The sequence below is a fragment of the Macrobrachium nipponense genome, chromosome 9 (genome assembly GCF_015104395.2).
Source record: "Macrobrachium nipponense isolate FS-2020 chromosome 9, ASM1510439v2, whole genome shotgun sequence".
NCBI lineage: Eukaryota > Metazoa > Arthropoda > Malacostraca > Decapoda > Palaemonidae > Macrobrachium > Macrobrachium nipponense.
This window is the reverse complement of record NC_061110.1, coordinates 28,081,995-28,103,353: the sequence shown is the minus strand read 5'-3', so window position 1 is coordinate 28,103,353 and position 21,359 is coordinate 28,081,995. Positions and strand designations below refer to the sequence as shown.

General features: G+C 39.5%; 1 protein-coding gene across 1 annotated transcript in view; it reads right to left on the bottom strand.

The window, feature by feature from the left end:
- The window catches only part of LOC135218038 (pachytene checkpoint protein 2 homolog), a 122,064-nt gene that overhangs the window by 64,396 nt on the left and 36,309 nt on the right, over nucleotides 1-21,359 (bottom strand). The window contains exon 4 of the mRNA XM_064254182.1: nucleotides 3,514-3,635. Coding sequence (XP_064110252.1) covers nucleotides 3,514-3,635 — 122 coding nt within the window. The remainder of the gene's footprint in view (nucleotides 1-3,513; nucleotides 3,636-21,359) is intronic.

The window sequence follows — 21,359 nt, the reverse complement described above, 5'->3', positions numbered from 1 at the left end:
CTACCATGCTCCACAAACTTTTCGCTCCCGACTTGTGTGTCTCTTCAAAAGGTAGTCTCCCAGAAGAGACATATCTTTCAGGCTCTACGCGCCTGTCCTGAATCGAGCGGCTAAAGTAGAGCGCGCTTATCAGGAGAAAAGCGCCTATCCGGAGAAAAGCGCCTATCTTCCGCACCACGCTTGGGAGCGGGAGAGCGTCTACTTGGGGGAGTAGCGCCTACTAGGCTCAAGGCGCCTAACATAAGGCGAGATCCTGTCTCTTGATGAATCCATCAAAGAGTAGGCTCTCTTATCCGGAGAATGAAGGATCTTCGTAAAAGAGCGCGAGGACGAGGCTGTACGCCTGTCTTTAGACGAACGCCTACTAGTCGCTAGATCCCTTCCTACTGGAGAGATGTACACCAGGAGAAAGCTTCTTGGGCGATTGATGCCTGGAAGACGACAAGCGCCTGCTGAGGGAAGAGCGCCTCCTTCCATCCGCTGATAAAGGAGAGAGAACCGACTCTGACTGAGACGGTAAGACAGGTGAAGGAATCCTAGACTTCTTGACAGGGAGGGAGAGACGTCTTTCCGACGCGTTCCTCCTGCCAAGGAGCTCGCCAGTGCCGAAATCTGCGCTTGCAGTCCCGCAAGAATTCGAGCTGGAGATCTTGTAAAATCCTCCACCGGAGAAGAGGCTCGAAGCCTACTATGAGGCGAGAACTCCTGCTCCCTCCTGGGTTTCTTGATCTCTACTTCCGGCTCTTCTGGAAAAACTTCCGGGCTGGAAGGAAATGAGCCAGGCGCCTTCCAGGCTCTCTTCAGCGGTCGTGAAGAATCCGAGGCGCTCCATCCTCTTCTAGGTGAAGGTGAGGAAGACGAAGAGAAGCATTGGCGCAATACCTCCTTCTTCGCGCGAACAAGGGCAGCCTGGGTACGAGCATCAGGATCTACCGAGGGGACGACCTGATCGGTGGGAGTTCTTCTCCCTAACCTTCCTGCGGCTTTTGACTTTCCTCCTCCACTGGGACTGGGAGTCTGGAAGAGGGTCTAGGCCTGGAAGGCATTAAGGAGCTTTTATTAAGGAGTCCGATCAGACGCACCCCCTCCACTGCACTGGGGTCACTGCACAATTCACCTTCACTACTCTTACCTTGCAACGAACGGATCTTCTTTTCCATGCTAAGGATCGTGGCTCTCATGGTTGCCACTTCCGTAGTCGTATCCTTAGGTTTCGATGCAGGGCGCAGGAGCTGAAACTGGAGAAGGTTCTAATGCTACAACAGGATTTTCTTCTACCTCACTAATACGAGACTTACTAGAACTTCTAGAAGAAGCCTTTCTCACCCTGTCTTTCTCTAACTTCCTCAAGTAGGAAGAAAGAGCCTTCCATTCACCCTCATCCAACTTCTCACACTCATTACACGGGTTATCAAAAGAACATTCTTTACCTCTACATTTAAAGCAAACTGTGTGAGGATCTACCGTAGCTTTCGGTAGTCTCACCTTGCATTCATCCATAGCGCACACTCTAAACATAGAAGATTTCTTAACCTCTAACTCAGACATCTCGAAATCAAAGAAAAATCCAAATCAATATCCAAAAACAATCCACAAATGCGTATGCCAAGCCAACAAGATCAGGTACTTCACCGAAAGTCAGTCCAAATAAATCCACACGGCAACGAGAAATGAATAAAGCTGTCAGGAGGTAACAACCACAGGTGTAGTCGTCACCGGGCGACAGAAAAATTCTGGCTGGAAGGGAGATTGGTTCTTACATCCGCCACCCAGCGGCGGGTAAGGTAGATCACCTGACCTACCTGTCGCGTGTGCCGCGAGTTTTGAATTGCTGTCGTGACGTCAGAGACTATAGCTAAGTATATATCTGACAGGAAAGTTCATGTACAAAACCAGAATTTTATGGGAGATATATTGATGATATCTTTATCACAACAAAGGGCGACAATGACATAGAAGAATTAGTAAATAAACTCCAAGCAAATTCTATATTAAATTTACAGTAGAAAGAAGTGATGAGAAGATGCTCCCTTTCTTGGACGTACTTGCGACCCAAAAGAACAATAAATACAATACCACCGTATACACTAAAAGACAGACGCTGGGAGATGCTTAAATGCTAGAGGAGAATGCCTGATGCATATAAACGATCTGTGGTAAATGCATATAACGAAGAAATCAACAGAGTTCAACAGCTGCTCACAAATAACCGCTATCCAGATGACATGATCCAGCAAGTTGTCAAAAAGAGATTAGAGGCTTTCCATAACCCGACCCCGAGAGGAACAAAACACAAGGACAAAGACAAAGAAATAGTATATACCATTAGATACCATACAACAAACACCACGAAGATGAAAGGAAAGCCATCCTTGGTATACTGCGAAGAGGAACCAACCCCCTAGCGCCATATAACAAAATAACAGCAAGGATTTTACTGCAAACCAAACCTTACGGCCTCATTGGTAATGAAAAATAGTACTGCCCCCCATCGACGGAGAAAGAGGTTAAATCTGATATAGTATACAAGTTTGTCTGTGCTGACGAGCATGTCAGTCCCCCCAAAAATGCTATATCGGACACCACAACCACTACGCCTCAAACGTCGCATGCAGGCCCACAGAAACCAAGGAGCCATTCATCAGCACTTTGTGGATAACCACAATAAAAAACCATCCTTACAAGAGCTTCTCACACAAACACCAAAATAATACACAAGGAAGGCAACTACAATCGTTTATTGATATCAGAAGCAGTCAGCATCGCCATGCAACGCCCCAACCTTAACATCAACGTGAGGCAGACCGATCCTTGCCCTCGTGTAGGAGGCAGCCCTTCACCGCGTGGAACAACAAAACCACCACACGCGGACAGGGAGCGCAACACTGACATTCAGTGAATTAAACATATATGTAACTTTAATATAATATTTATGGTATAATGTGTATAATAACTTACTTTCAACTTTTTATATAATTTCTGTTGTTAACTATTTTTATTTGTCCTATTTTATGTTTCACTATAGCCTTTTGTAAATACTTAAAACTAGGTATCTGGCAATTGTACTACCTTTCCGTCCTCATGACGTCACAAAACGCACGTGAGGCTCATATTTGTATTAGTACACTTGATAAATGTCAATACGTATAGGTTAACGAAACAGCTTTGTCGCGTGAAAAATACTTGAGTAAAGGAAGAACCCCATTATGTGTCCATTAGTAACCTGAACAATGAAGTAAAGCTTTTTCAAGGATACAACATTCAGTGAATGTTGTATCCGTGAAAAATTGTGCCCTAGAAGTAATATACATATACATACATATAATATTATATATATATATATATATATATATATATATATATAATATATATATATAATAATATATATGTATATTATCATATATAGTATTTGGGTTTACCTGGTATAGCCTACTGTCAAGCGGCTACGTAATCTGGGTGGGAAGGGGTTAATTCACACTGCTTACAATGCAATAAATCTACTTCATTACATACCTCTGAGAACCACTTGGAAAAGAGCGAGTGTGAATTGATTTCCAGTATTTGTGCACACTTATACTGCTTGTTCATTCTTATGCTTAACTTCTGTGCCAGTGCCTTGCAAAGTGATGTCTTTCCTGAAATTTCAAAAATAACTTTTAAATAATTTTTGCACAAAAACAGAGCAAATAAAAGTATGAAATACAGGTTTTCAAATAGAGTGATTGAGTGACTGACTGGTTCAACAAATTGATATTATGTCAAATCTTTGTGCACCCGTTGAAAGGCCTTACCTACTTATACCTTGATCAACACTAAGGTGTCAAAGTTTACTGAAAACAAATATTTTTAAGATACAGGCCAAAAACATATCAAATCTCTCACCAATTTATACAAACTATTAAATAAAAGTAATTAAAGAACTTGCATGTTAATGTTATTGGTGTTTTTGTATCAGTTAACTAAGGCTTGTCTGATGTCTGTAATGAAAATGAATTCTAGCTAAGCCCAGCAAATTTACAATAGGTGAACGCCATCCTGGTGGGCATCAGCCAACCTGAAACCCTAATTAATTTAAAGGCTATTCATAAATCAAACACACCAAGGCTTCTGAACCCTTATACTATTATTCTTACAGAATAGCCATATATGATACCAAACCCATATATGAACTACATATTATTAAATCAAGAAATGTCTCTAAATTAAAGTCTAATGCCAGCCTTGGATCTTTTTAACCCAAAAGCAGATCTTTCCCTCACAAAAGTAGCACATCTCTGCTTGCCTCACACCCTTCCCTTAAAGTAAAATACAGTATGTTTGACTTTGTCATCAGATGTTTATTCAGCTATGATTAATACCTGATGTTTATCCTCATCAACTTATTGTCAAAAGATGTCTCATCAATATATCCGAGAATGCTTAGGAAAATTCTAACTATTCCTATTCCTCATACGTTGTGAAATATAAACATCAACTCTTGAAGAACTGTATCAAGTTAAGCAGCAAAGTTTGAAATAGCTTATCTATATACTTCATCTAGGTTAACTAATTCATTGGACATGGTTAAAAACTTACCAAAAACTGAGTAAGCTTCTGCAAAGTGCTTTAGAATTTTTTCTTAAAAGACATTTGTCACAAACTACCTTATTTCACATCAACTGGGTTTGAAAACACGATCTCTCATATATATAAAAATGTGCCTCTAATATAATGCACGTAAATTCATGCCTTTTCAATGATCATGGAAAGAAAATAGAAATGCTAAGGAAATCAGTAAAAGAAATGGTCAGTAATAAAAATAATGGCTGGATCTTAAATGTAAATTGCAGAGGATGGTAGAAAATGTAATAAAGACAAGAGAAAAAAGTAGATATAAAAAATAAAACTTTTTGCCATAGGGATAATGGTGAAGCTTCAGAGGAGGGTAGTAGTGCAAATATCTGACAATACAGCATGCAATAAAAAAAAATATATATTTTCATAATAAAATTTATTATTTGGATACTTACCTACTGTTAAATTTAGCTATATCTCCCCGCCGATTAGGCGAGTTGGCATTCAAACAAAAAAAATCGAATGGCTGCCCGGATGACTGTCTAGTTTACCTGTTCTCCACCAGGTGTTTCGAATGTTTTAGCTCATCAGAATTCTCCTTGACAGCCCACTAAGTTGTGAGGAGGCTGGGTGGGTGTACTTTAACAGTAGGTAAGTATCCAAATAATAAATTTTATTATGAAAATTTATATTATTTGAGATGAATCTTACCTACTGTTAAATTTAGCTGATTCCCACATTAAGAAGAGGATGGTGGGTAGTGCAGCTAGACAAAATTCCACTCACTCAGCCATTCGAGCTAAAGGTTTCTTAAACGAAACCCAAAACATTCTCACCTGATCTGGAATCCTTGGTGGATTTTACTACCACCAGAAGTTGGATTCCATTCAGGAGCAAGGCTCTCGTACGTATGCAGCAAAGAGTAGCCTTGCGGAGAAAACCGCTTCAATTCAGCTAGCATGAAACGCAAGCGGTATGAGGGACCCCTGTGCCTAGGTCCAAAAGCCCTATCAAATGACAGTCACTTAAAATTAATACCTTTACAATATAAAGGTAAAGGTATGCTCCCATACAAAATTTGTACCTTCACGCTCCCCAAAATATTAAAACCCCGGGATTTAAACAAAAGAGCCTAAAGAATTGCTCTTTTTCGGTTCAGGAAAAGACTACCCACTACTAGTAGCGGATTATGGCTTTACTGTTTTCAAACACAATTCTGTATACTTAAGGTAGTGATCAGCAAAAACTGATTGTACTTTTACTGTGACACATCAATCCTATTCTGGAGCGACAAATTGACTTAACACTAAAGGAAGTTGCAACTGCTGCTTATATTATAAATGTTTAACTTCAATAAGGTAGAGGATATGGAGCTAGTTCTCATGCACTAGCCTATCCACTATGTCACAAGGACCTTGTGTTCCTTGACAAAGTTTCTAAAAATCATAACACAAAAGGTTAACTTTGCCTCTTCCTGTCTTAACCTTCACTAATACATTCTAGTTTTCTAAAACCACAAAACAAAAGTTAACTTTGCCTTAAGTTTAACCATTGGCAAAGGCGTTACAAGTTTCTAAAAATCCCAACACAAAAGGTTAACTTTGTCTCTTCCAGGCTTAACCTTCACAAATACGTTCTAGGTTTTCTAAAACCACAAAACAAAAAGTTAACTTTGCCTTCAAGGTTAACCATTGGCAAAGATAGCTAGGTTTTCTAAAACCACAAAACAAAGGTTGATTTTGCCTCTTCCAAGCTAACCTTTGACCACATCTGTTTTTTTTTTTTTTTTTAAACCACAAAACCAAAGGTTAATTTTGCTTCTTCCAGCATTTACCTTTGACAAAGATGTTCAAGATCTCTAAAAGGATGATAAAAATGTTCTAGGTTTAACCTTTAACCCCTTCTTTACCGGGTGGGTGAGCAGAATGTAAACATTGCGTTTGCTGCCGAACTGAATCTCTCGGTAGTGACTAAGTTTGGAGGGGTGCCGATCGTAAAAATATTTGCCAAAAAATACACTAATCAAGACAGGCTAATGAAATTATCAGGTATTATTAGCACTATAATAACGCATATTCTGTTAGTTTTATCATCCTACAGGGAAAATGAAATGATTTTTTATGAAAAAAAATGTGAAAACTCAGTGGTCCCTTGTACAAGGGACACTGGTGGTCGGTGAGAAAACTACGGTCTTGAATAGAAATTCGGTCTTACAGAATGTTGGTATATCGCACCTGGAACATGCACATAAAGTATTATCAAAATAGAACCGTAAATAAGCACGTAATAAAACAAAAAAAAGAGCAAAAACTAAAGCGAAAGCCCCGCCAATAAATATGGAAATCGCAAATTTTATAGTATATCTTTCAAAAATTGGTCAATGTCATTTTCTATGTTTTCTAAGATTAGTTTCATCACAGAAAACAACTTTAGGGGCATCAGGGTATCTAAACTAATTTTTCAAGTTTCTTGTCCTCAGAAAAAATCGCTTTTTCTCTGGTTTGGTTTTTTTATATATATAAAGTTACTATAAGGCTTTATTTCTACCTTCATTTATCTGGTGTTCATATCTTTATTTGTAAAATGTAATGTGAATAAATAAATAAATACAGTAAATGATGATACAACTGGTTTTTTACTTGGTAGAAGTTATTACATGTTTACGCTTGTCTGGTTTTGTGATTTTTTGTTGAGACACAGTTCATCTGTCACCTACACACTACTATAAGCAATAATAATATTTTTTTGGGTTCATCATACGTCTGGCATCGTGTCATACTGTTTATTTTGCTCCAAACTCTTCAAACCGAAATTACAGAATGATTGGAAGTCCCTATCTGAAAAAGAGGAGTTTTGGTGGTACTACGCATACCACCTTTATGCACCCGGTGCGGTGCAGTAGACTTGAATGGTGGTACCCACCTACCTCCAAACAAACTTTCGGTAATGAAGAGGTTAAATTTAAATGCCCAACAGGATAGAGAAGTTTCCTCTTTTTCCCCCACCCCAATGGGTTAAATTGGAATTCTTACAGGGAAACTGTAAAGCATAGCCTTAACATCACCCTCAGCTCTAAGGCAGAAAGCTAATAAAATAGCATTCCCTTACACCAGCTTAAAGAAGGGTGCTGACAGTAAATTTACTTATTAACCACTGCTAAATAAAAGGTTTTACAGTAAATTCAGATAAAGCTTAGACCTGCATCTATACTCCAGAGAGAGACTGATATATAGATGAAGGGGCTTCAATCTAAACACCTTACAGTGCTGGTCCTCAGCAAGATCTACAAGTACTTGATGCAATACCGAGGAAAGTACGTATGGAACGATAACTTTGGAAGTAGACAGTGAAAAGTCTTATCTCCTCTAAATAGAAAACATTGACGTCTACAAGGTTCCAGGTGCTGAAAATTCCTCCAGAATGGTACCCTCAGCAACACACAGACCACTGCTTCTGACCCCAGGCTATGGCAGTTTTAAATTTAAATTAAGGACAGATCCTATGATAACTTGAAAATCTTATTATTGGGAAGGACATTCTAACCTCTCCAAGCAGTTAAGTAGATGCCTACGTCAATGGAACTGAATGGAATTGTGTAGTAGAGTTGATTTCTTCTCAGTGGAAGAATGAGACATCTACCAAGAGCATTGGAAATTCTGAAAAGTTTTGCCCTGAAGCTACAAGGGCCCTACAGGAGACTAAGCAATTCTTGAACATGAAATTGCTCAATAGAATTCAGAGTAGATACAAGGGGCAGGCCTATGAGTCTGAATTAGGCAAAATTTAAGGAAACATCCACTGCTCAAGCCTGAGGGCTAACAAGTAGTAATAATCAATTCGGCTGTCCTGTTCATCTACATGCTAGGAAGCTATATGAGAGTTCCTTAAATCCACAACAAGTGCCAAACTTACAGATGTCAGGGCCCTTGTCAGCAGTTGTTCTTCCTGAATCCCCAATTGCTATAACACTGTCCTTCCACAGAATGGATGATCAAACCAATATGTTGTTTCATTTCACTCAAAGCAGCAAACTTCCCACAAAGACTTTGTTTCTGACCGGGATAAACCTGCTAAGCATCCTGATTTCTTTCCACTGCCCTGACATCTAAAAGTTTTACCAGGTGTAGTTGACCATTCTATGTTGCATGAAAGGTTAATGAGACTAATTAAACTCTGTGTTGCATGACAGAGGGAAAAGACCAAAACTTGGACTTAGGTTTAAGAACCAAATGGAACCGATTCCTGGTTAAAAGTGTCCCTCCTACAGTCCTGGAGCCAAAGTTGGTTCTGAATTACTTACAAATTTAATGAAAGTTATTTGTAAGTCGTAATTCTTACGCTGAAACCGTACATTAATTGAGCATGAATATCTGAAAATAACCCGTAAGGCCATGTTTCTAATGAGGGAAAGCCCTTACCATATAGGAAGTTTCTTCCCGGTCTAAAATCTTCAAGCAGCACATGCCTATTCATCTTGACTGACAAGCATGCATAATCAAATATCATCACCACATCACTAGATAAGAATGGAGATATAAAGAATTAACAATATAGTGCATAGAAATTGGGCCAGAAGAAGCAACAGGTCCTTGGCCTTTGGAATACTGTTGACAGAGTGGGCTAACTTGAATAACTGATTCAGTAGTAGTCTTGCTCCTAAAGTCGACACCATCTACCAATGGGCAACAAGTCCCTGACATAACTTATAGAGGGCTGCACACTAACCCAAACAAAGTGCACAGAACAGCAATACCTTCTAGTAAAAACCTCTTGAAGGAACTTGCATGACTGTGGATGTCTGGTAAGTGGAATGAATACATTCTGTATGTGAACTACAAGTCTGACCATTCTTTGGAAAGGAACTAAAACCATGCTAGAAAACCAACAAGTATATGGGCAGACACTGTTATTCAGTCTCCAAATGTCCAAGAATACAGTGGTACCTCGAGATACGAAAGGCTCAAATTACGAAAAACTCGAGATACGAAAGCTGACACGAAAAATTTTACTGCTCTACATACGAAAAGTTTTCAAGAAACGAAGGTTTCTGAAATCCAAGATTAGCCCGATAACAATTTTGAAAACTTGCGCCGCGCGCCGCCATCTTAGTTCTAGTAGACTCGCCACCATCTTCCTGCTCTCCCATTGGCTCCTGATGCTAGCCAAGCCATGAGATCCTTCTCTCCTATTGGACAGCATCCCTCCCATCATGCATCTTACGTGGTGGCGTCCCTTCGCTCGGCCACTTCGCACCCGAAGCTTTATCCTACGCATGCGGCATTCGTTCGGTCCAACGATTTCGTTTAGTATCGTAAATTTGTTAGTGATTTCGTTGTGCTACTTTATCGTGTTGTGAGAACCTAATTAGTATACGTATAACATACGAACTTAATTACGTACAGTACATATTAGTCATGGGTCCCAAGAAAGTTGCTGAAGTTCACAGAAAGAAGAGAATGCTTTCTATGGAAAACCAAAATGGAGATAATAAACAAGTATGAAGCTGGCGTTGCGGTTGAGTGTGATCGCTAAGGAATAAGGCGCCGAAATCTGTCAACGATAGGCACCATCCTTAAGCAGAAGGAAGCCATCAAAGCAGCTACACCTTCCAAGGGCGTGACTATTTTGTCCAACAAGAGGAGCCATGTGCATAATGAAATGGAAAGGCTGCTTCTTGTATGGATCGAGGACAAAGAAATCGATGGCGATACGATAACCGAGACGGCAATCTGCCAGAAGGCCAGCGCTATTTTCGGCGATTTGATTGCCTAAGCCGAAGACGACGGCGGAGAGGGACATCAACGGCAACCCCAGAGTTCAAGGCTTCTCATGGGTGGTTAGAAAAATTCCGTAAACGGACTGGCATCCATTCGGTGGTGAAGAAATTGAAATTACGTAAACTATAAAAAAGTAAAAAGAAATGTAAAAATCAAAAAAAGACAAAATAAATTTTATTTTAAGTTTTTTGTAAAGTTAAGTGTTATAGTTTTGTTAATGTGTTTTTTAAAGTTTAGTTTGTTTTTCTGACATTTTTTTATGTTTCGTAAAGTTGAGTGTACGTATCTGCCGTTTGTCCCTCCTCCTCCTCTGCTGCCACTTTCGGAGATAGCCTCACTCAAAAAGTAAGCTTCCACATTTTACGTTACAGTAATAATATTTTCTTGTACACTATATACACTTTATTTACAGGTTTTCCCATTTTTATTATTAAGTTACGTATTGAATGGTCCAAATTGTTGTAGTATTTCATTGTTTATAGGTCAATTTAGCTTTATTATGAAATTTACTGGGGTGTTTTTGGAGGCTTGGAACAGATTAGCCATTTTACATATAAAATGTGTTCCAAGATACGAAAAACTCCATGATACGAAAGCGCCTCGGAATGGATTAATTAATTTCATATCTCGAGGTACTACTGTATCTCCAATTACTTATGGGTGTCTTCCTAAAGAATTACCCTTGGACCATCATTCCCTCTATATACCCTTGGACCATCATTCCCTCTATATACAATCTCCTACTAAAAAGAGACATGAAATATCTCTGCTGAACATAAGGGAAGCTATAAGAGGGAGATTAAAACCATGGAGGGACAACCAACAAAAAGAATCACAACTGCCCTTCATCGTCTCCACCATATAACATACTGGTCCCAAGTCTCTCCATGCATGTTAGGAGGTTGCAACTGTCCATATCCCAGAACCTGAATCTGCACTTATCCCCGAAAGGTATAAAATAAGACTACCAATAGGTAATCCTAAGCTGCGTAATCAGACAGGATATAAAAGTGTTCTCACTTCTTCCAAACAGAGTGAGTCTAAGCATGAGGACATTACCCTGCAGCATCAGAAATGAGTTACTTGTTTTAGTTACTTGTTTCTTCGCTAAAAATTCCCGCTGGGCTGGTATCTCCACCTCTCTAAGAAGTCGCAGAGACGAGATAACGTAAATAAAAGATAATAACTCAAGTTTGACTGAAAATCCATCAGTATGTCTGTCAGTCTTGAGTTCATTTCCCCACAGGAAAGAGAAAGAAAGCGAACCTCCTATTAAAGACAGTTAAGGACAATAAGCGTTGTACAACAAAAGGCGGCCTTCGGCTCTCCGCGACTTTAAAGACAGGACAACAAGCCAAGGAAGACACAAAGGGAGATTGTGTCCGAGGACGAGAAAAGTTTTGAAATGCTCTCATATTGGAGAAAGCGTTGGTTCTCTTCTCCAATATTTAGTGCGCGCCAAAATACGCTAAGACAATTAAGATATATTCTCTATGTGGCCTCTATCCTCAACAAAATGAGGATACAACAAGGCGTAGTGTGGCAACAAACGCTGACCGTCCCAAACGAGTTCCTCCAATTCCATTCAAACTCTTCTTCCGTCAGCGGGCGACGGAAGGAGACAGCTGTCGACAGGAGGTAAACAAAGAACTTAAATGATTGCTCTTTCTCCGCAACCCTTGGCAACAAAAAGCGACACTTGACAATAAGATGTGACCGCAGCTAAGTGCTGTAACGAATCCACCACGACTCAAAGAGAGCAAGACAGTTTACGTGACTCGGGACTCAGCCAAGTTCGCACTCCGCACGAGACAACTGCGTTCACACGAGTCAACAACGTCCACAGCAGGGTTCTCAGATGTATCAGACCAAATCTCTTCAAATTAACGTATATTGATTAATGATCGTACTTGTACGATAATTATCGTATGTCTGGGAACCCTGATCCGCAGTCTGCACGAGTCGACAGAGGGAGAGAGAGAACGAGGTGCCAAAAGTGGCAGGAGAGGAGTTACAACAACACTCCCTCCTCGTCCGAAAGCATTCCTATATAAAACTAAGTTAGAAATTTCTGAAGCTAGAATATCTAACTCGGCGAGAACTTTAGACACTACAGACAGTTAGACTTGAAAGAGAAACATTAATCGAGGCAGTAAGAGATTTGCCGATAGCCGAAGAGGAAGCATGCAAAGAACAAACACAAGTATTACGAAGAAAAAGGAATATGCTAGCTTACAAGAATTTAGAATAACCAAAACATGAGAGATAAACAGTCGACCGAGTCGACATATCTAAACGTGTAAAACTCGCTACAGATACATTATCATCTCAATAAAATGTCTACACCTACATCACATATTATTAAGCCTATGCATGCTAACACCTCAAACTAGGTGTTGAAGATGACAGAATGCGCCTACGGAGCGAGCATTAACGCTTGCTGAAACGGTCCTTATGTGAACGCTTTAAACGAAATTCAGACCATGAAAAGGGCGAAGTAGGTATTGGAGGTCACAGAATCCCATCGTCCCGAGAACCGACCTGGTTCCCTGGCAGCGGACGTTTCCAACTGTCGCAGGGCAGTCCTAGCTCAGGCCACGTACAGACGAGGGCAATCAACACCTTACTTCAACAGGGAACGTGAAAATGAGCGCACACTGGAATGATTCAGAATGTTCCCGTCACAACTAAGTTCAAATTGTATTAGAACTAAAATTAGGTTAATGTTCTAACTTCTCATTACGCTTTTCCTGAACCGAATGGGGAGCAGAAGACGGAGCTACAATGGAAGTCAATACTAGCCTACTAATATGACTAGTCTAGTAGTTCCAAAATCACACCCTGTACCCCTGCCAGTACAAAGGAATGTTGATCAACTTACAATTTCACCATCCTGGTTACACCAAAACATTCCTACATAGCCTGAAATAATTGGTTTTACTTCTGGTGGAAGTATCCTAGGAAAATGAAAAAAATTACAATACAGTAAACAGGTGTAAAAACGCCAACTTCATAGAATACCAACAATCGCCTAGCAGCAATGGCGGCAAGGAGAATTCTGACAAGAGCTAAACATTTGAAACACACCTGGTGGAGAACAGGTAAACTAGACAGTCATTCGATTGTTTTTGTTTGAATGCCGACTGCCAAATCGGCGGGGAGATATAGCTAAATTTAACAGTAGGTAAGATTAATCTCAAAAAAAAGCTGATGAAATGAGTAACATGATGTTGAAGAGGAAAAGAAATCCAGTAGAAATGGGGGGAAAGGTAACTGAAATAGGACAGGAAATGGATATGAAATGGAAAGTAAAGATAAAACAAAGTTGCAGGTAACAAGAGTGAAGAGAGGAGTAATAAAGGGGAAAATTAATAAGTATTACACCAATTATTTTATAGAAATTATACAAAACTGGGGACTCAATGTAGTGCTCCCCCCATTTTCACAAAGGAAAGGATTCCAGAACCTACTGTGGAAGTGCAAAATTTGCAGAAATGCAGAAATCCCCTCTAAAAATGCTTATTACTGGCTTATAACTGCTAAATCCCTTGTACCCCTTAAACTAAAACACTTATAACTCCCTATTTTAGAATTTCCACTGCTTAATTTAATAGTTCAAACAAAACTATACCTTAAATTAAATTATACTAAAACAATTTATAATCATTTCCAACAACAATATATCCAAAACCATCATATCCGTACTACTCTCCTACTACTGTTTTTCCAAAGTAGGCTATATACACCCCTAAAATGCCTATAACTGCCTATTTTAACAGTTCATTGCTAAACCTGACAGTTCAAACAAAAATATACCTCAAACTATCATCCCAAAACACCCTAATATCCTTTCAAAGTCATGTTGCAAAATTATGTACCAGCCTACAACTGTTACTCTTATGTATCCCAATATCAATCAGACTCACAGTTTCTTTGGTCTACATAACTTTGCGCATTGTTATGTGCCTACATTTTATCTATACTGATATTTTCCTGTGTGGGAAGATGATTTTGAAATGATATGTACTGTACAGGTACATACTTTAGGATTGTACTATTGTATAGAGCATATCTAAAATACATGGGAAGTTTAGAATGATGGGATATGTACCTGAAAACAATATGGACTAGGTTTGTTACATCACGTTAATATTTTAGTGATTGTATTTAGAACAAAGCTATACGTACCTCAAAACAGAATACTAGGTTTGTTACGTTACATTAATATTTTCATGATTACATACAAATACATTTATGATAAAAAAAAATTATGACAGTAAGTTCTTGGTTTACGTCGTATTATGGTTAGTCCTTGCCATCTCCCATAAATTTATTAAAAAATATTTCTACCGTCTCTCTCTCTCTCTCACACACGCACAGTAAAACATTTATAACATATTTCACTTACAGAATCCATTAACTTATACTTTATTGATGTAATCACCATGAAAATATTTAAATTCTGAATTTCTTACATAGGCAATTCAAATGAATTAGTATGTACTGTATTATAAACTTTTATACAAAATTAAAAATAATAATTCCATTAATAAATTAATTTCTAATAGCAACTAAATTATTTTCATAATTCTTTTGGCAAAAAGCATTGATCATCTGGTTCTCAGAATGTAAACAAACAAGACAAAAACACACTGATTATTGCAAGTTGCTGTGTTTATACATTGATATTACAGTACAGTAAATAATTTGTTTTATCATAAATGTACTATTAATCAATGAAATATATATAGTTTTGTGCTGCAGCCATATCAGGAAAATAATGAGGAATTGTTAGATAGTACAATACTTCTATCTGCAGATCTATTTATCTCTCTCTTGTATGTCAGTACTGAACTGTGCAAATCCTCTTAATGAAAATAATATCAATTACTATACCATAATCATAAAAAACACAACAAACAAATCCAGCAAGTTCATGACAGATCATGGAGGACAGACTGCCATATTTTTTTGTTTTTGCTTTGTCTGATTTATTAGTGCTGTATTTCATTACAAGTTTAATTGACTATGATTATCACACACATACTAAACAGTACGTTGGTTCTGTAAATTGTCTTAATCCAGTTGATTGTGTTTCCATAAGAAAGATATTGTCTATATGGTCAGAGTCCCAGACTCCACCCTTGAAACATTGATCCTATTATCTTGTTGCTTTATTAGTGAAGATTTTACCATCTGACATTCATATCGACAGCTGCTTTGGTATAAAATTTGGGATGAGTTCCAATTCATAGTATGGTTCATGATTTTTATATGATGGTTTCTGAACTATGTGCTTCTTCTTCTTCTTCTTCTTCCCAGCTTGTTCCCATTTTTATATGGGGTCGCCGTTTCGGATGAGACGTTTTCCATCTATTTCTATCTTGTGCTTCTGCCTCATCAAATTCCCTTCTCATTTAAGTCTCCTCTCACAACAGTCCTTCATCTCTTTCTTGGTCTCCCTCTTTTTCTTTCTTCCTTGCACCTCCACCCCATAGTATGTCTCCCAGCGTGGTCCTCATCTCTCCTCAACAGGTGTCCATACCATCTCAGCCTCCCCTCCTGCACTTTCTTTGATACTTCCACCACCTTAGTGACCCCCTTATGTAGTCATTTCTGATCCTATCCACTCTTGTTACCCCAGACATCCACCTAAGCATTCTCATCTATTTCTGCCACATCCATCTTCTTCTGCTCTGCTTTTCTCATGCTTGCTGTTTCCGTACCATACAGCATTGCTGTTCTTACCACCGTCTTGTGAAATTTTCCTTTAAACCTAAGCGGCACTCTTTTGTCACAAAGACTCCCGAGGCCGCTCTCCAGTTGTTCCAGCCTGCCTGTACCCGATGTTTTACTTCTTCTTCCATATTCCTCCCCAGCGTTAACAAAAGATCCCAAATACTTAAACTTATCAACTCTCCTTATTTGCTCTCCACCAAGCTGAATACTTTCTCTATCATCCCCCTCCCCTCAGTGGTGGTCACATATATTCTGTCTTGGATCTACTTATCTCATTCCTCTGTCCTCCAGTACTTGTCTCCATCTTTCCAATTTCACTTCCAGATCTTCCTGCTCTCTGCACACAGAACAATATCATTCCGCATACAATATGTTCCATGGTACTGTCTCCCTTACTTCCTCTATTATAACATCCATCACTATGTTAAAGATAAATGGGCTCAGAGCCGACCCCTGGTGTAATCCTACTCTCACCTCAAAACCTTCTGTCTCCCCAACACTGCTCCTCACTCTGGTAAATACATCCGGTACATCTCTTGTATCAATCGCACATACTTCTCTGGCACCATCTTCTCCCTCAGGCTCCTCCATAACCTCTTGTCTCGGGACTCGGTCATAAGCCTTTTCAAGGTCAATGAATACCATATGTAGGTCCCTTTGTCTTTCCCGAATTTCTCCATTATTTGCCTCAGACAAAATATACCATCTGTTGTTCCCCTTCCCTTCATAAATCCCATCTGCTCTTTACCTATTTGTACTTCTTCTCTCAGTCTAGCATCTATTATCCTTTCCAGTATCTTCAAAGTGTGGGACATCAATTTAATGCCCCTATAATTACCACACTCTTGGACATCGCCTTTCCCTTTAAAAATTGGGATCAACTAATACTCCCACGCTACTCATTTGGTATCTTTTTTCCTGTTCAAGGATCTTTATCATAAGATCGTACAGTTGTTGTCCATATCTAACTGAGTGCTTATGTAGAGTTAATCTTTCCAAGAGAGCTTTTCCGTGAATCCATAGTATAACTTATCACAATCCATACAGGGGATTTCATAGACTCCTACTTCTTTAGAAACCGGTTTCTGCTGAACGTTGATTAAGGATTTCCCAATGTGTTCGGATCAGTGAAGACGAAAGGGTTAGGGTGGCCTGTTTGTGTGATCTCTCATAAATTATCCACTTGAGGGATTATGATTTTGCTTGTGAACCTTTTCCTTTTCTTTGTTTCTTTGGGTTTGTAAAAAATGCTCTTTGCTTTATGTATGGCTTTTCCTATTATGTGCTTGGGGTATTTCAACAAGGTAAGTTGATTTCTGATTGTTTCAAGTTCTTTGTTAAGAAAATCTGGGGAGCAAATTCTCAGGGCTCTAAAGACATTAGGCAAACAGAATAGTCATTCAAAATAAAAAGTAGCAGCAATTAATGCACTTAAGTGCGAAGAACTAAAATCATAATCATTTAGAAAAACCATCAAAACAATAATGAAAGATAATTTAGGGTGAAACAGAAAAATTATTAAATAAAACAGTTATAACTGGTAAAAAGCCTGGTGAGGCAGTCATCAAGTCTGTTCAGACTGACACACCTGATATGAACAATTTTCTGCCATAAGGGAACTCTTAGAGAATGTATATATACAAGGTATAAGATTTTTTAGTGCTAAAAACATACAAATATTTAGTTTTTAAATCTTGAACTGCTTGAAAACAAAAAAGGTATGAAGGCTTTATCTCCAAATAAATGATGAAGAAGAGTAAATAAATGTAAAGTGTGTGTCTTTCCACGTAGGAGTCAAGTAATGAATAAGAAATAATGATATTTAGCAGAACGTGAACGTAGAAATAATGATATTTATTGCAGAATGTGAACTCGAAATAATGATATTTAGCAGAATGTGAACTGACAAAAAATGCTTTTTCCTCTAAACACGTAACTTATCTCTACTAATCCATTAGACAGGAAAGCACCATGCTAAAGAGTAAAATCAGAGACTTTTCCTTGTAGTATAAATTCACAAAGGTTAGTTTATTGTATGGAAACACATGGTAAAATAGTACCATGTCCAAAAAAATGAAACATTAACACTTTTATTGCGCTACAAAAGTCCATAATTACCACTATAAAAATTATGAAAGCCAAATGACAAAGTCAATCACTGGAATATGAAGAGTAAAAAATAGCATATTTCTAAAGTTTGTAATTTGTATTTTTTTCTAACATACAATTGCAAAGGTCTTTACACAGGATTTAGCTTGCGGGTGTGAGCTGGAACAGCCATTTAAGTCTCAGACAAGGTCATTAACTATTGATGGTAGGGGGGGGTGGGGGGGGGGGGAAGCCCAGACCACTCATTGGTCTGCACTCCACTTTACCTTTCGGCCCAGATATCAGAATAAGGGGTGGGCTGTAAATGTAAAGACTTTCCTACCTCTTCTAGTGGAGGAGACAGATAAAATCACTGCCTCCCAGAGTAAGCCTCTTCAGGGCTGCAGTCTCCTTGGGTACATGAAAATCTGATGAAAAATTGATCCCAACCAATGACTGAACCAAAGATTGATCTATGGACTGGTTGGAATGCTGCTCTGGCGTCAACTCCAGACTGTTTGTCCCCACCACACTCCCTCTGCACGTTGTTCTAATCAGACGACAGTACCCGAAACATGGACGAGTCAGGTCCAGGTCAACCCCGCCTACAACAGGATGAGGAAAGTACGTATTTCTCTCAGAGCACAATATTTTCTCTGGTGGGCTATAAGCAAGAGAGAAAAGTGCCTCCATCAACTGATGGACTGGGGAGACTTCTCTTACTCCAAGAAGCATTGAGCATGAAATGATAATGTCTCCTTCCTTGAGATCATTGAAATGACACATCATTCCAATGATCTCCACAATAGGCCTCTGCAACTCCGCTAGGAGAAAAACACTCACCAGAGCCCCTGTTGATCTCTTAATCATTCAGTGAACGTCCTGTTCCACTTGAGGACCAGGCCAGAAAAGTAAGCTTCAGAGCAAAGAGCAGGACAGGAGCAAGACCTTCCCAATCCCAGGCCCTGAACTTGTCCAGCTCCTATTACCTGGAAAAACTTCCAAGGAGGAGGGAGCAATTGAGAGATCGCAAGCACCATTGCCCCGCCTGCTGAAGATCAAAGTCCTGGCAAGTAAGAGAGGACTTGGGCAGTCCTCAGCCTGAGCTGATATCACCCACCTGTGTCAATAAGAGCAGTTCCGCTCACACAAATGTGAGCAGAGGCTGTCCTGCGAGAAAGCTTCAACCTACTTAAAAGGCAAGGCTCCTAGAGAGAAGATTGAGCTGGAGACCTCCTCTTGCCGAGAGAGAGAGAGAGAGAGAGAGAGAAGAGAGAGAGAGAGAGAGAGAGAGAGAGAGAGAGCAGACTTGCATGCTCTCTGCTCACTTTTTCATGCTGGCCTGTGCTGGTCGCTGGGACCAGGTCCATAAGGGACCCTTGCCGACCCTGGTAGATGGCCTACTAGGGTTGGTATTGGTGGCCCGGGGCAGGCAGGCCACCAGGGTCCAAAGCAGAGGCAGACTGGCCAGGTTGCCAGCTTGCAGAATGTCAAGTGGGTCCTTTACACATGGGTCCCTTCACATATAAGACCACAGAAAATTTCACCACTGAACATTGTCTTCTGTGTTTCCACTTATGCATTTTCAAATATTTTATGTATTTGTCATGTAAACTCTATTATAGTATTTTGGCTGAGGGTTGGAGTGGGGCCGCATTTTGTCACTTGGCAAACAATTTTTAGACCCAGTCTGCCACTGGTTTGAAGAACATTGGATAGTAGTGCATCCATGCAGTCGGCAATGAGAGCATGGTACCGCTAGGAAGAGACCAGGGCTGATACTGAAAACCCAGGTAAGAGGCCTACTGGGACTGGTACTGGTACATCAGGGATTCAGAAAATCTGGGTAGCGATTGCACCTGTGCACTCGGCAACGAGAACAGACGTACCATGGTACCACCAGTGAGAGACCAGGCCATGTACCGGTAGCCTGGGGAAGTGGGCTACCAGATCCAGTATCAGTGGCCTGGGTATGCAGGCTACAAGGGCCAGTTCCAGTATACTAAAGTTCTGGAGAACCCCAGGTGGCAGTTGCACTTGTGCGCTAGGCAACAGGAGCAGCAGTAGCCACGCTAGTGAGAGATCATTATTATTAATCAAAAGATAAACCCTATCATATGGAACATGCCCACAGGGACCACTGACTTGAAATTCAAGCTTCCAAAGAATATGGTGTTTGTTTGAAAGAAGTAAGAAACGATAAAGGGAAATACAGAAAGAGATCAGTTATTAAAAAACAGATAAATTACAAATCAATACATAAACAAGTAAACAAAAATGGACTAAAATATTAAAATACAACTTTAATTGTATCAGGGTAGGACTAATACATTGCATCTTCAATGAATACTTCTGGAGTTACAACTGCATGACATCTTTAGGAAGGCTATTCCACATTTCATCAGTGTGAGGGAAGACCTCTGAAACTGGGAAGTTTGACAGTGAGGCACATTTACTGCATATTGGTGGTGCTGTTCAGTGAGTCTTGATTATTCTTGGCAGGAAACAGGATCAGAGATCAATTGTGAATGTGAAAGATCTGTTAACCCTTAATGGACGGATTAATCCTTGAGAGTATTAATAACAGGTTTGGGGTGGTGGATGGATTGATCCTGTAGATAAACAATATTAAGGGCCATCGATCTGGAAAGAATCGGGTGGGAAAGAGGTGCCAATAATTCTATTGCCCATAAATTCAATAATGGCAACTTTTACACCTGGCTAAACCCCACGGCTCAGGCATCTAAAAGGACTTTCAAGTTCAGCTTGTAACTTCAAGGAGAATGTATTACGTCTCTGTCTCAAATGATGTCTTTTCGTAAATTTGCTTGTAAATATACCAAGGGGTTGCTGTTGGTTTTTGTTCTTGTCTTTTACAATAGTATGTCGGATGTTAATGTAATTTTAACAAAAGAAAAGTGCAAAGAAATATTAGAAAAAAACATGTAAAAGTAAAAAAGTTACTGAATCTTCGTTCTGGTAATTTACGTAAATATTTTTCAACAAATATGCTAAGAATTTGTTAGTGATTTTATTTCTTATGTTTGATATTGTGTGAGCAGTACAGTGGACCCCCCGTATTCGCGTTCTCCAGATTCGCGGCTCACATTCGCGGATTTCTCTGGAGAACGTTTCCCTGCATTATTCGCGGAAAATTCCCGCATTCGCGGGGTATTTTTCTATGATAAATATCCACAAATT